Here is a 14,633-nt window from a genome sequence, read left to right as displayed (position 1 = left end):
GCTAGGATGGAAACGGTAACTCTTCGTATAGCGGTCGTTATGTAAGTCGATCTAGATGTTTGGGGCGAACGTGCTTTACCGCCGCATCAGCGGGAAATGCGCAAACGTACGACTGCGACTAAATGTGGGCGGATGGAATTTTCGCAACAATTGCGGTGTCAACTACCAAAAAATTTCTCCGCCGCGAGAGAGCACGTCCCCGCAGACTTCGGGCATTCCGCGAATCGCCGCGTGTTTCGTTTTGTTTTCCCGATCGTATAACTCGGACCGTAGATGGAAATCGCGCACGAGCATTCGAACGGCGCTTTCCTCACTCTCGCGAATCTCGTAAAGCTCGGGATTCCTTTCTTCAGTGTGTCCGCTATACATATGTGCGCGGCGTATGTACGTGCACTGTGTTAGCCAGTTGGCATTTGTCGTTCCGCCCACGGAATCCCGCAAAGTACGCGTACGAAGGAAACTGGGAAAGAGCAACGAAGATGAACGTTCTTGCGAAATCAAAGCACCTCACCGAGAGATATAGAAAAATCGAGTTTCTTAGACGAACGAGGCGTCCTGCGGGCGAGGTTCAAAGGGCGAGAGACACATCGAGAAATTTTATTTTCTCAATGGCAAACAGGGGGCGACATTAGAACGGTCGACTGTCACATCCGAAAAAGTAGCGACAAAAAACTGATGCGTCAAAGTCGCGCGAGAAACACAAAGTGAGAATATAAAATGGGATATAAAAGAATCCAAGCATAGCAACGAACACAGTAATGTCAAAATGACGTTAAAATGAATCATGACTGATCGAAAAGTGACTTTTAATCCTTTTAATCATTTTAAATTCCATGTTGACAATGACTTTTTGTTCTGCTTGGAATACCTTTAACATTTATGCTTTTAAACATTCGCTTATGTACGAGGTACATTTAAGTTGTAAGATTTCTCCTAATTTTTTCTCAGGAATTGGAGCAGATAGAAACATGACGTTTTAACAGACGCGGGCATTCGTTGCGAATGAGTAGAAAAAAATTGCAACATTCGTTCGGTTCATAGAATGCTCATGGTGCTGACTGAAGTTGAAAATACTTCATGATACTGAAATCCAACAATCGTATATAAATGAATCTCGGCTTTCTAAACTGTCGTCGCATCCACGAACACACATTTTTCACGTCCGGAACGTCTTCTCCACATTTTTCACTCGCCCATCGACATTCATCAGTTGAGTGAATGTCGATGAGCGTCATCTTAGAGCGTAAATGGAGCAAACTGGATGATAGCGCGTTGTTTTGGGATTATCGTCATTTTCAGTATCTAAAACGCTTCAGTATCTAACGCTTTCAACATTAGCCACGAGCGCTTTAAGCCGGACGATATTCTCAATTTTCTCATCTTCAACAAATGTCCGCGTACTTCTATCTTTTAAAACGTCGTTCACGTTTCTACTTACTTTCTTAATTTTCTGAGAAAAAAAGAACTAGAAGACCTTACAACTTACAGTGCACCTCGTACATTTTTTGATATACTGAACGTGAATATATAGAGAGCTATATTTATAAGAAGATAACTTTTATTATCGCTGTGCAAGGGGAAAGTGATTTTTAATCTGAGCGCCATAACGTGGCGGTTTAGAGAGAATGGAAAGAAATTTGGCAAGGAACAAACTTGGCCGGTATCCAAATTGCAAAAATACACTGTCACCGTCTTGACAGTGAATGATCGAGTCACTCTCCTCTGCCGCGGCATCTCCATTGTGGTAGTTGACGTTTATCTCGTCTAACATTTCCAACAGCTTTACGTAACAAAACTTATTTGCGTACCTTTCGTGCTTTCCCTCACAGAGCAGCGTCGTCGAAATCCTTCGAGGAGCTCGAGGGCTGATCCAGATCCTTCGAAATGTTCGTCGTCTGCTCCAGAATGATCATCTCGCATCCCTCGGGATTCTGCGCTTTCGTGTTACTGGGCAGCAAGGTCTCTTGCATGGTGTTATTACCGTTACATATCTTCTCGCCCCTACAGCTCTCCTTGGTCCTCGGAGTGCTGCTGTTGGAGTTTCTTGAATAACACGGCAGGATCTATGAACATGTGATGTAGCGCGAATTTTTTATTCCATATTTTTCTATCGATGGTTTCGCTCGATAGCACGAGATTTCAGCTTTTAACAGATATACGTTATGCATTTTTCCTGAAACGTGATTTGTTATGACTTATGCCAAATTGGACTTATCTAAGCTAATTTACAATTATTTTGATTAACATATACTCATATATTTCGACTTAATATTCGATCATCTCTACATATATCATTTAATCAGGCAGATTATATATTCATAAGTAATAAAAATAATATCTACACAAAAGTGCTAAAGGTATACGAGTTCTCTATGTGTCTTTCATCCATTGTTAATGTCAACGTTTCATCAACAATGCTGTTCACTTCATCAGTAAGCTATTTGATATTAGTATCAGATTGCTTCTCGCCCTGATGATGTAAACAGCATTAATCACGAAACGGCATTAACAATGGATCAAGACACGAAGGAGACCCATAAACCTCTTAAGAGAATAGCCGTGAAAGCCTTATGAGCATAATAAAATATCTTAAAAATTAGCTTAATTTTTTTCTTATTAATTTCATTAATTTAAAACTTTGATCTCATCTTCTCGATATATATGTATATATATATGTGTGTGTGTGTTTAATCGAGAGATATTTGATTTTACATGATATCGATTAATCAGCGGTATCCTCCAAGGAGAGGTGCGTGTAAAATTAATTTTATACCCAGACGAAATTATTAATCGATTCCGTAATTCCAGTTTATGAGAACGTTCCGAGCCGTTACGGGACAATCGTCAAGCACATTTTATTATTGCGAAACTTAAGGTCGGAAATTGACGAAAGGACGTGATCAAGTCGTAGCAGATGTGGTGGATAATTAAAAATTAATTCAATGCAGGTCGAGAAAAATTAATCAAACTTGACGAGCGCGAAGAGAAATGCTTGACTTTCGTGCGAGACTCAACTCTCATTAATATCAAAGCATTCTTCATAAGCGAGATAACGTCGCAAACTCAAATTCTCTAGTCATTTTTTAAATTCTTTTTAATTACTAAAAGTTTATAAAAGATGTCCTAATGTTATTACAATAGATTTCAATAGATCACATCAAGTGGTATTATTTTTCTTTTCACGTTCCTCTTTATTTAACAATATATATATAAAGAGAAAAATAAATGATAAGAGAATACAATGAAAATATATTTGGAGAAGAAATAATAGAAACGAAGCGCAATACAAAATCCAACACATACTTTCCAATAGAACATCAGGAAACGAGAAAATATAGTATGATAAATAAAAAAACATTCTTATCTCGCATAAACCTTTTTCTTTATGAATTCGCAAGTGCCAAAAGTCTTTTCGCGAGAAAAATAAAAAGTGCGCGAGCCATCCTTTTACTATAAATTCCTGCCTTGGTGACTATGTGAAATTGCCAATATACTGGCGTCTTTGAATCCTATTGAATACCCTTATTTGATGCAAAATGCGCTCAATAGGCAACCCACGGCAAAACACGTAGATACCTTTATGCATATCGCGTTTATGCGCGACTATCTTACTGGCGCACGTTGTCCCGAACATGTTTCATCATTTCGCGAACATGCAGATCCGGAGGGGAAGAAACAGCTCCGCTGCAAATTAATTTCGGCGCAATAGAATTCCGCTCGCTGGTTTCTCCCTCAACGTGTTGCAATTGAGAACATAACACGAGATTCTCGCTCATTCGATAGTCTCTAGATGTAAACAATTCTGTCCCAATTACTTAAAGTGCATCCTTGCACATCACGGTTTTTCTTAGAAATTGCATGCGGTTAGTTCTAAATGCATTGAACGTATCGCGATGTTAAAGTTATATTACCAGTACTAAAAAAAGATGCATTTTTAAGTTTAAAGCTGGAACGAACGTTGCATACAACAATCTTTAATATTACTTTTTTTCCTAGAAGTATTGCCTAGCTTCTTCGTATAAATAAAAATTTATAAAGTTCTGAGACCAATACCTTTACAATAATCTGTATTATATTACCCTTTTTTTCATAGAAGTATTGCTAGCTTCTTTATTTAAGTAGAAGTTTAAAACGCTTTGAGAACAATGCTTTGTAAATATATTTTCGAGAATTCACGTGCTTCGAGAACTTTGCGAAATTCAATTTTTAACGCGCCATTTCTGTAGCTATACGGTTTTGCGAAAGTGGATTTTATGGAAAGTATATTATACATTTTCTTTCCGACCGCGATAGGAATGCGCTGCTTGCTCGTGTATATCTCGCGGATGAATGGAAAGCAGCGAAACAGATTATCCGATAACTTCAGAAAGTTCAATGGATGGTACTTGGCTCTCGCGATGTTATTCAAGGAAACGAAAGATTGAGCTCAATGCAATGCATACGTACTTGCTTGAATTCCTTGCGGAAGTTGTCGTTGAGCCAGGCGTAGAGGAACGGATTGTAGCAGGTGCTGCTCATGGCGATGCAGTGCGACATGAAGAAGCAGAGCCTGTAGTAGGACCAGTCGTTGACGTGCGAGTAGAAGTCGTCGACGACGTTGACGATATTGAGCGGCAGCCAGGACACGCCGAATATGGCGACCATGGCGATTAGCATCCGGTTGGTCCGGCGCTTCCTCTCGCGATCCACCTCCTCCTTCTTGCTGGTCTTGCTGCCGGGCTTGGCGCGCGCCCGATCGTTCAGCTTGATCGACACGCATATGTAGCAGAAGGCGATCACGAAGAACGGCACGACGAACTGCAGTATCGACGTGAGCGAGCTGAAGACCTTGCGAAACGGCTCGCTGGGCCAGTTCTCCTCGCACAAGGAGATGTACGTTTCGTCCAGCTGCATGTAGAGCCCGTACGGCAAGGTGACCAGTAACGCGATCACCCAGATACCCACGATGATCGCCAAGCACATCTTGATCTTCATGCGCGGATGGAACGGATAGATGATGACCAGGAACCGGTCGACGGCTATGCTCGTCAACGTGAGCGTGCTGATGTACACGCTGACGCCCTGGGCGTAGGGCACCAGGTGGCAGAGGGTCTTGCCGAAGATCCAACCGCTCATGAAGGTGTACAGGGGGGTGAAGGGCACGGCCAGCACGCACAGCAGCACGTCGCTGAGCGCGAGATTCGTGATGAAGAGATTGGTGACGGTGTGCATCTGGCGGTTCCGCCCGACGACGAAGACCACCAGCACGTTACCGAATATGCCCAGGACGAAGATTATGATGTAGAACATGCAGAATATTATCTGCACCGTCAGATTCGACATCATGTCCTCCGACAGGTAGCTGGAGTTGTGCGCCGACAGGTTCTGCATCGCGACCAGTATCGCCAACGTTATTTGCGTCGTATCGTTATCCATGGCGCATCTTGAAAAGCGCGAGTCGGTCACTCGCGTGTCACTCGCCTCCTCTTCCCCCTTTCCCTCCTACTCTTCTCCTCACCCCCTTTATCGCTACCTCTTCGTTGAATCGATCATGCGTCAGCGATACGCGGATGGACTCGCTGACGGTTCATCATCTCCCAGAACGACTGCGAGGCGGAAGGCCGATCCGGTAATGCAACCGGGGCGGGAGTTGTCCGGAAGAGAATCCGCCCGAAGTATATTCGCTGCGTTGGCGTCGTCGATCACGAGTCGTGAATTAATTTCTCACGGAGCTCCTCGTCCATTAACGTCAACAGCGCCGCTGTTATCCCGCGCGGCGAACGTTCAGGCGTCGGGGGTTTCTGATAGATAAGCAAGTTATAGCACCAGATAAGCAGATTAGCTTGAGTTCCGCGTCGCGGTGTCCTCGTAGAGCCGGCTGTTTGAGGGCATCGATTACGCTTGACGCGTGTGCAAGCGTTGCAACTCTTGCTCGACTTCCGCCGAGATAACCCTATAAGCGCGATTTAATTTAAGTTTGATTCTCTGACAGCTTAAGGACAGATTAATGAGAGGAGCACCGTGCTTTTATTGAACGTTATCTCGCATCGAATATTCAGTCTCCTCTTCATATCGAGACACTCATCGGATCTCTTAAAGTCCGTGCTTCACGTTTTCTTTAGTCGAACATCGCCGAACTGCGGGTGTCTTTCTTTCGCACGATAAGATCTTCCAAGCAGAATTCACATCGAAGCAGAAAGTGGCGAATGTCGTAAATAAATGGCGATGAGTTTAACACCAATTTCTTTGTTAATTAATTCGCAAGGTGGCAGTGAATAAATGTTTGATTAAAGAAAAGGGTTGCGTATGGACAGCTGGGCGGGGATAAAAAACTCGCCGGAGGCGTCGTTGTACATTTCACAAATTCACAAATTATAGTATAATCTTTACGCTGTTCTTCAACGTTTCACAATGTAGAAACACCTAATCGTCCTCCAGAGTCATTCGTATCAAGAATTGTTTTGATTATTTAGAGATACGCTATATAATCGTATGCTTGTCGATATTAATAGTAACGTCAATTCCACCGGTTCGTTTGGCGTTTAGGTATACGGGGGGCGAATGGCGACGACAGTCAGGCAATTAACATGTTTCGCGACGGAACTTTCGAAAACCTCGGGAAACGACGGTTCCTCTCGCTGAAACGAGACACGGGAGAGCAATTAGGAGCACCGATTATGACCTGGCCGACGTGGGCGAAACCGTCAAGCAAACTTTGGCGGTGTCTTCGTCGCCGTCAAGCAAACGTTCCGAAAAGTTTCGGACGGTCGACAATAGTGGCTACGTCGCGTTTCACAAGTCTCCAAAGTGAGGAGAGAGAGAGAGAGAGAGAGAGAGAGAGATGCAGAGAGGCTATTTAAAAAGCTTGACAGAGTTTAGCACTTCTCAAGATCGTTTCGCTACTAAAAATCGAAAATAGACGCATGAATTCCGACGATAAAGCTCTCTTTCTTCTTTTTTATAGAATAATTTCGTCAAACGGGAGCGATACGACGATTTTACTGACGTTTTTTAACAGCCGCTCTAACGCGTGGGGATTTATTTACACACGGCTGGAGGGTCGTAAATTACACACAGGGCGGAAACGGTTTTCCACTCGCTGGGTGCGCGATGCGTATTAATCGAAGATTAATGGAAGCGTGTTACGTGCTACACCGTTCGTTGATGGACCGATTTTAGCGGCCATGGTAGATATTAATGAATTCGTTGTGAACCAGCCAGGAGAATATTGAGAAACAATTACGAGAGGCTTATAGAACAGAGGAATTTGTTAAAATGTCCACTTTAAACGCGAATTATCGAGCAATTGATATAGCGTGAGTTAATAAATTGGTTAATAATTGCTAAATTGTATTGTATCATGTAATTCAATAAATAAGAGTAAAGAGTTCACTAACTTTGTTTAAAAAAATACAAAGTTAAATATATCTATTTAAAGTTCCTTTAATTAATACATAATCGTAATTTTGCGTTTTTTATATACATCTTTAATTTTTTTAACAATTAAATAATTTCTTGCTGATTTATTGAACATAGAATTTAGAATTTTTTTATTACTATATTATTTCTATATTATCTGTATATCTCTATAAATATCTACTTCATAAATTAGATGGCAACTTCATCATGCGATCAATTTTTATTTTTCAAGTAAATTTAAATCAACAATTTAAAACGATATCAAATATTTATAACATTCTTACAAATAAATATCACATTACTGTAAATAAGAAGAGTTTACTCTGAAAGCGTTTCGATAAAGTTTAAAACTCTCTTCTCTCCTCCCAATATTTTTAAACTTTCACTTTTATAGCCTAAAAGTTTAGAGAGGATTGGACCGACAAAAAGAAAGAAAGCAGAAAGAAGAGAGTGCAGCGATGCGCACTCGTAAAAAGTGATCACGTACGCCTGTACACGTGCAAGATCGATTTCGGCCACCTGTTGAAGAGTCGTCCGCGGAGTCGAGAGCGGACGACAATTTCTTCCGTCGCGCGATGATAACGGGTTCGCCGAATTTTGCCGAGTTGAGAATGAAGGATTCTTAGGATCTATACGAGCGTCGCGACGCCGCCGCGCGGATTTTTCGCGCGGACGCGATTACGCGAGAGATGTAGGCCGGCGTGACTACTGGAACGGTCGCTCGCGCGTTCTCCGAGGACCCGCGAAGCGAAGAAATGAAAACGCACGCGGAAAAATATAAAATATCTCACGCACGCACGCACACACACGCACACTCACAAACACACGCACAAGCGGACTCTCTCTCTCTCTCTACACGATTGTTCCTCTCTAGTAATTCGTCGCAATTTATCGCAGTTTCATCCGCGACGAACACACGACGCGTTGCGATCGTCGCTCCCGCGATCTTCCCGCGCGAACGAAAAGCTTCAGTCTCCAATCTCTTTCACGCGGCGACGCGCGCGGAAGCGATATTGTCATACGCGTGAACGCTGATCGACCGTCGTCGAGAGAGAGTCAAGACTGTTCGAGGAATTCACCTCTCCTCACGAAGCTTCCGGCTTCCTTATCAATCCATTTCCGTTATCTACCTCTTATCTCCTTTTTGCGAGAGAACGTGCGCGGATGTGTGATCGCGGCACACGTGCGTGAGGAGCACACGTGTGTAACTCTATCACACGCTCGATCGATTATCGCCGCGGGATGCTCGGCGCGTCCGTTCGGTCGTGCGACGATTCTTACAACTCGTCGTCGAGGGTGCCGGGACCGCGATCGCGGGACGACGATCTGCCGTGCACGCTCGACGCTCTCATCTCGGATACCAGCGCGACGTTCACCACGGAGCGTCGCGGCGCCGGCTGCGTACACGCGCTACTCCCCTGTCCTGTCGGCGACTGATTGCGAGACGCGAGAAAATCGGCTACGAGGCAGACCGAGGGCGGCTTCGCGCGCAGGCGTATGATCGCGCGTATGATCGCGATGCGCCTATACCTGTACACTCGAAAATATATATATTTACAATGGGATATCCGATGGTATCGACGCTTAATTTTAAATGTTGTGCGAAACATGATGTACTTCGCAAGAGAGGTATATGCATTTCCTTCCCTTCCCGCGTAATATTTCACTCCATCTTGCACCTCCCTCGCGAATGAGAAAAGCGCACATGAATAGCATTCTTCTAAATAATATCTTTCATTCGAAAGCTTCTTTTATTTTTAAAAAGAGCTTTTAAGTGATGATTTTACTCAAGTGTAAAACAGTATAGATTTATATTTACTTATTGTTAGTATAAAAATGACTTTTATTCGGGCGACTTAATAATACTTTGTTTTATTAAAATAGATTTTTGCCATTGCCGTTTCGAACAAAGAGGATTATTCTTTTGTTTTCGTATGGCAGTTTGTTAAGTAAAAGTATATCTTAATTAGAAAACTGTACCTAGATAGCAAGGTTGGGAAGTAACTCGTTATTTGTAACGAAGTTACAATTACAGTTACTTTTTTTCAATAACTGTGTAACTTAACTTCGTTACTTTCTCTTCATGTGAAACTGTAACTTAACTTAGTTAGATTTTTTAAATAACTAGTAACTAATTTAATAGTTACTTTTACAGTTACTTTATACATGTATATCAAATCGTCACTTTCATGGATTAAAATTATGCAACACTTTCGCTCAATCATCTAATCGTAATGTTGACTGTAATCATGCGAAATATTTAAATTGATTTAAATGCTCATATTTAAATACGCGCATTACCTTTCTTTTGTAAATAAAATTATATAATATCTAAATGTAAATCTTCTTTATATAATGCTAATGTTGTTCTATTAAAAGTAACTGAAAATTATAACGATTCGTTACTTTTTGAGTAACTGTAACTGTAACATATTACTTTTCAAAGTCGGTAACTTGTAACAGTAACTAATTACTTTTTGAAAGACAAAAACTGTAACTGTAACTACATAGTTACGTTTTTACAAAGTAACTTTCCCAACCCTGCTAGATAGTCTAACTAACAAGTTACAAGTTAAATCAGTATGTAAAGGAACAGAAGTAGTCTGTTACAACAATTTTTGTAAAACTACTTGCTGTTACATTTATAATTGTTATTGTCGTCATAAATAAATCTTCCCTTTATTCCGCATGACACTTGCGGAATAGCGAGTGGAAAATCAAAATAAAAGCATATAGATTACAGCAACAGCCATTAACAGCCACTATAGCAAATTGCGAGATAACATAGAAGCTTACAATTCATCTTTTTTTTTCCATGTACTTCCGCTTTCCCATTATTGTTTCAATTTGCACGATTATAGTTTTAGTAAAAGCCAGAAAGTAAAACGTTACGCCCATTCCTCCCGGCCGCGTAGAATCGTTATGTTTCGCGATTTATATCGTGGTCTACTTCACGCCACGTGGCGTCGAGAGCTATGTCAAGGCAGTGGCCAAAAATACTTGAGATTCTCGCGAGTCCGGGAGTGTTCTTCAGAATCTAATAAAGTCGAAATGAATATATATATATATCCTTCGCGCTGCAGATCCGCCGCCGGCATGGTTGAACTTCACGGGGCGCGGAGGGGGAACACAAAGAGCGACGATTTCGTGGCTTTCCCGTTTGCATCTTATTGCGGAAAAATTCTTTAACTCGGATATATATGCTCGTTCGGATGATGCGCCGCGAGATATGCCAACTATTTCACGTTCGTTCGAAGGGAAATAACAGGGAAGTACTTACGGCGAGGTTTCTCGCACTCTCACGGCGAAGGAACGCCGCGCCGGAATGCGAAGTCGGAAATAAGAAATCGACGAGAGTTCGTGAAACACCTGTATTTCGTACTTATCACGATCGGATTTGACAAAATGGGAATCCGCGGCATTCACGATGTTACGTCGCGATGCCGAGCGAGTAATCGGTCGAAAATTCGCGGGTCACCCGTTAGAGCGCAGCACGCGACAGAGCGATAATGCTGCATCAGCCGCTGCATGCTCTTATCGTTGCGCGATCGAACTACGTGGACTTTGCGTCGATAATTAATCCGAGATAAAGTGCATTTTTAAACGGAATCAAACATGTATATGTTTTTCTTTTTTTTATTCCTCGTAAACGAGATAACGAAATATTTTTAGGTTTGGTAAATAAACACGGGAAGTAATATCAATAAACAGATAATATTATATGAGATACATGTATATATGTATGAGCTTTTAAGATAATTAAGAAACTTGAATATATAATAATTACGAAATATCGCAATGTATGTAATACATTCATTTTTCTCTTGTAACTCTGTGATTTAATAATGAATATAATGATCCAGGTAGCACACAAGCTCAAAAAGAATTCATTCATATTAATTCAGTCATATTATGGTATGATATTCGTATGTCATCAATTCTGAGTTTATTTTCAGGTACAAAAGATTCTGTCAGAATTTTTTTTATATCTGAAAATGAAGAATTGATAATATATGACTGAGGTATTTTTGAACTCTTGTTTGTACTGCTTTTTGTATACTCTTTGTATCTGTAAAAATGCAATAGAGATTCTAGATATTTCCAAGTGATATAGAATAGAAAAAGATTTAATTATATTTATCTTTCCAAAACACGAAGAATCTTTCGATTTTTGGGGGGGAGGGGGAGGGATATATTAGAAATTACATTTATATTTTGTTGCATGTTATAGAAATGAGATTTTAAATGCTTGTGAATAAACGGGAAACAAAGGTGTTTTCATTTAAAAAAAGTACTATTATAAAATACAGTAATTTATTAATAATTAATCATTTATCGTCAGCGTACTCATCATGATAAATTAAAACTTGCAGATATTTCATCTTCCTCTCTATACACTACACGTTTTTTGTCACATTTGTCTTCAGCTTATAATATACAGGTCTCGGTTTTATCTATTTTGCTATTTATATATTTATATATATATATATATTATTTATATTTATATTTTTTTATAACAGCATGTGGCAATTTGACAAACTCGCAGAACTCTAATTACACATGCACACATGTGGCCATTTGCTCGCTCTTTCGCTCCTTTCTCTCCCTCTCTCTTTGTTCTTTCTATATCATATTTATATATATATGCGCACGTACGCGCGCGCGCGCGCCTCTCTTTGTTACAATGTCGCATCGCGGCTCCGCACCGCGATTCCTCCTTACCTTTTACAATATATCGTGCACGTCATATAATTGTAAAAAGTAAAAGCCAGATAGTGCGAGGGAAAGAGACTGCGGTCGATTTTCTACACGGAATCGCAGAGAGAGAGCGACGGACTGTGTCGACGACCACCGTGCGTGGTTTCCTTTCCTTTTACCTTTCTTTAGTCGATACATGAGAAATAAAACCGACAACTCCCAGTAAAGAGATCCACTCAATCGACGTACGCTCGAGTCGCGGAACATTTAGCTAAGTCGCAATTGCGTATATTAAATATTAATATAACTGGAGTCTGGAGAACGTCGACGGAGAAAAAGAAAAGCGGTAGGGGGACGATATATGATTAATTCGTTAAATTAACATTAACGCTTCTCGTCTACGGTTAATTCGTTATAAGGTATGTGCACTACTAACGCGTCGTGATATCTTTGTTGATTGGTCACAGGTAAGGCCAGGGAGATCTCGGATCTCGGAACCGCGCGGGGACCCCCTCGGGCACGACGTGATTTGATTTACGGCAATACTTCTTCAATTCGCTATATTTACATTGTATAATATAATAATATAATCGCGCGCGCGGGTCGCCGCCGACCGAGTCGCGTTCCGAACATCCGCCGCTGCGCCTTCCTTTTTCTCGCTTGAAAATCCTAAAACGACACGACGTTTAACGGCACACATTTGTCGCTTGTTGGGAGGAGTAGAACAAAACCGCCTCGAATCCGAGAAGGATCACAGATTTGTCTTCTGCGCGCGCGTGTGTGTATGTGTGTGTGTGAAAGAGAGACCATTCCACTTTTACGAGATGAGAGAGATGCTTCGAGCTCAATAAATAATAATGGTGACACTATCATCTGGTATGTTAGTCTCCTAGCACATTAATTTCCCTATCAAAAATTCGAATACGAAGGCACGAAACGTCTGGGGAAAAAATGTAATCGTGACGGCGGATTTTGTTTTTTCCGTATCGCGGTTTCTTTTCGTATCACCCGGTGCGCTTCGTTATTGCGGGCGTCACGTCGCGTTGGCTTAATGATTATCAACTTATATCTTAAAATTTGATTATTATAACTTAAAAAGATCAACGGAGAAAAGAAAGAGCAATATGTAAATAATTGTATTTACTAATCTGCATACACGTAACGCCTGGCGTTAACGTCACTCAAAATAAATAACAATCGCTTCCATGCACACACCATAATTATAATAAACACTCTGCTCTTTCGGACATTTAACGCTAAACCCGGTCGCTAAACGCAATTTCCGTTACATCGCTAAATCCAATATTGGACACGATCGGATATCCAGCGTTAAACTTACGACGAAAATAATAGCAGCTTTGTATGTAAAAGCGCGTATATATACACGCGATGTGTACACGTTTGTATGTATGTGTTGTTTTTATGTGTTGTGTATGTGTGTATATGTATGTGTCTGTATGCATATCTATATATATGTACAACACACATATGTGGAATATTCCAAGCATTCTGTGATCGTCAGAGAGTTCGGGATAACTATATATACTTTCAATGTCAGTGACTGAAAAACAGAGTGTACAGTAACGCCGAGTACAGCCGTCGTGTAGTCGGAGGAGTTTATCAAGAAGCAAGTACGGTTTACGAGTACACCATTTAAGATTCAGTGTTCTCTCAAAGACTCTACTAGACATTGAAGAATCTGAAGACATCCTGCTTCTCCAACTAGAGAGACACGAAATCTCTACTATACTTTTACTCTATAATCAAATCATTTTCTCTCTGTATGAACGCGCGAAGATAGTTTCTACCTATTAAAGGAAATTACGCTCGAGCCTATTCTACGGTATACACAGCATTCGAGAAAGGATGAGAAGCGAGAAGAGAGGAACATAAATGTATCGTTCTGCCACAGCCGGTCACCTGTGGAGAGTTTTAAGTGGTGAGAGTTAGGAGGATAAAATATCATTTGTATAAAACGTGACTATCGCGGTGATCCTGCTATAAAATTATGCGACGGACGTTCATAGTAAAGTACAAAAGAAGCAAGTGTCACACAAGTGTTGTGTTCATTTGTACTATATAGAAACATTAGAGACACAGAGCAGCACGGAAGTCCCTGCGATATATACGAAGTATTATCTTTCGTTACAAGAGACACTCTACCGTTACGAAGCTTACAAAATCCGGCGGAGTCTACCACGTAGGCAAAGTACACCTTTCAGAGTACCTTTTTGATAGTTTCCGCCGGGAACGTGTGGTCGAAGACTCGGGACCATTCTGCTTTACAACGTAAGTTTAGTATTTTTTTTTCTTTTCTCTCGGAACTCATAGTAACGACTATACGGTGGCAGGTTAGAGTGGATACAAATTATCGGACAGTGGATACGAAAATCTGAAAATCACTTGGTGCAATGCAAAAACTCGTGCATCGTGGATGAAAGAAGATAAGCGAGGTTTCGCGCTTCCGATGACTCTAGCAAGCAATATGAACGCGCTGAAAACGTGAAAAGTTTACACTATATATATATATATATATA

At 41.1% G+C, this 14,633-nt stretch overlaps 1 protein-coding gene across 1 annotated transcript in view; it reads right to left on the bottom strand.

The window, feature by feature from the left end:
* LOC105452404 (prolactin-releasing peptide receptor-like) overlaps positions 1-8,813 on the bottom strand; it is a 70,666-nt gene extending 61,853 nt beyond the window's left edge. Inside the window, exons 1-3 of the mRNA XM_011693461.1 lie at positions 7,886-8,813; positions 4,447-6,617; positions 1,809-2,063 (exon numbers count right to left, since the gene is read on the bottom strand). Coding sequence (XP_011691763.1) covers positions 1,824-2,063; positions 4,447-5,415 — 1,209 coding nt within the window. The 5' untranslated portion in view covers positions 5,416-6,617; positions 7,886-8,813 and the 3' untranslated portion in view covers positions 1,809-1,823. The remainder of the gene's footprint in view (positions 1-1,808; positions 2,064-4,446; positions 6,618-7,885) is intronic.
* Between the last annotated feature and the right edge of the window lie 5,820 nt (positions 8,814-14,633).

The sequence above is a fragment of the Wasmannia auropunctata genome, unplaced genomic scaffold (assembly GCF_000956235.1).
Source record: "Wasmannia auropunctata unplaced genomic scaffold, wasmannia.A_1.0 LD336032.1, whole genome shotgun sequence".
Taxonomy (NCBI): Eukaryota; Metazoa; Arthropoda; class Insecta; order Hymenoptera; family Formicidae; genus Wasmannia; species Wasmannia auropunctata.
Note: the sequence above shows the minus strand (reverse complement) of the source record. Positions and strands in the feature narration are given on the sequence as shown.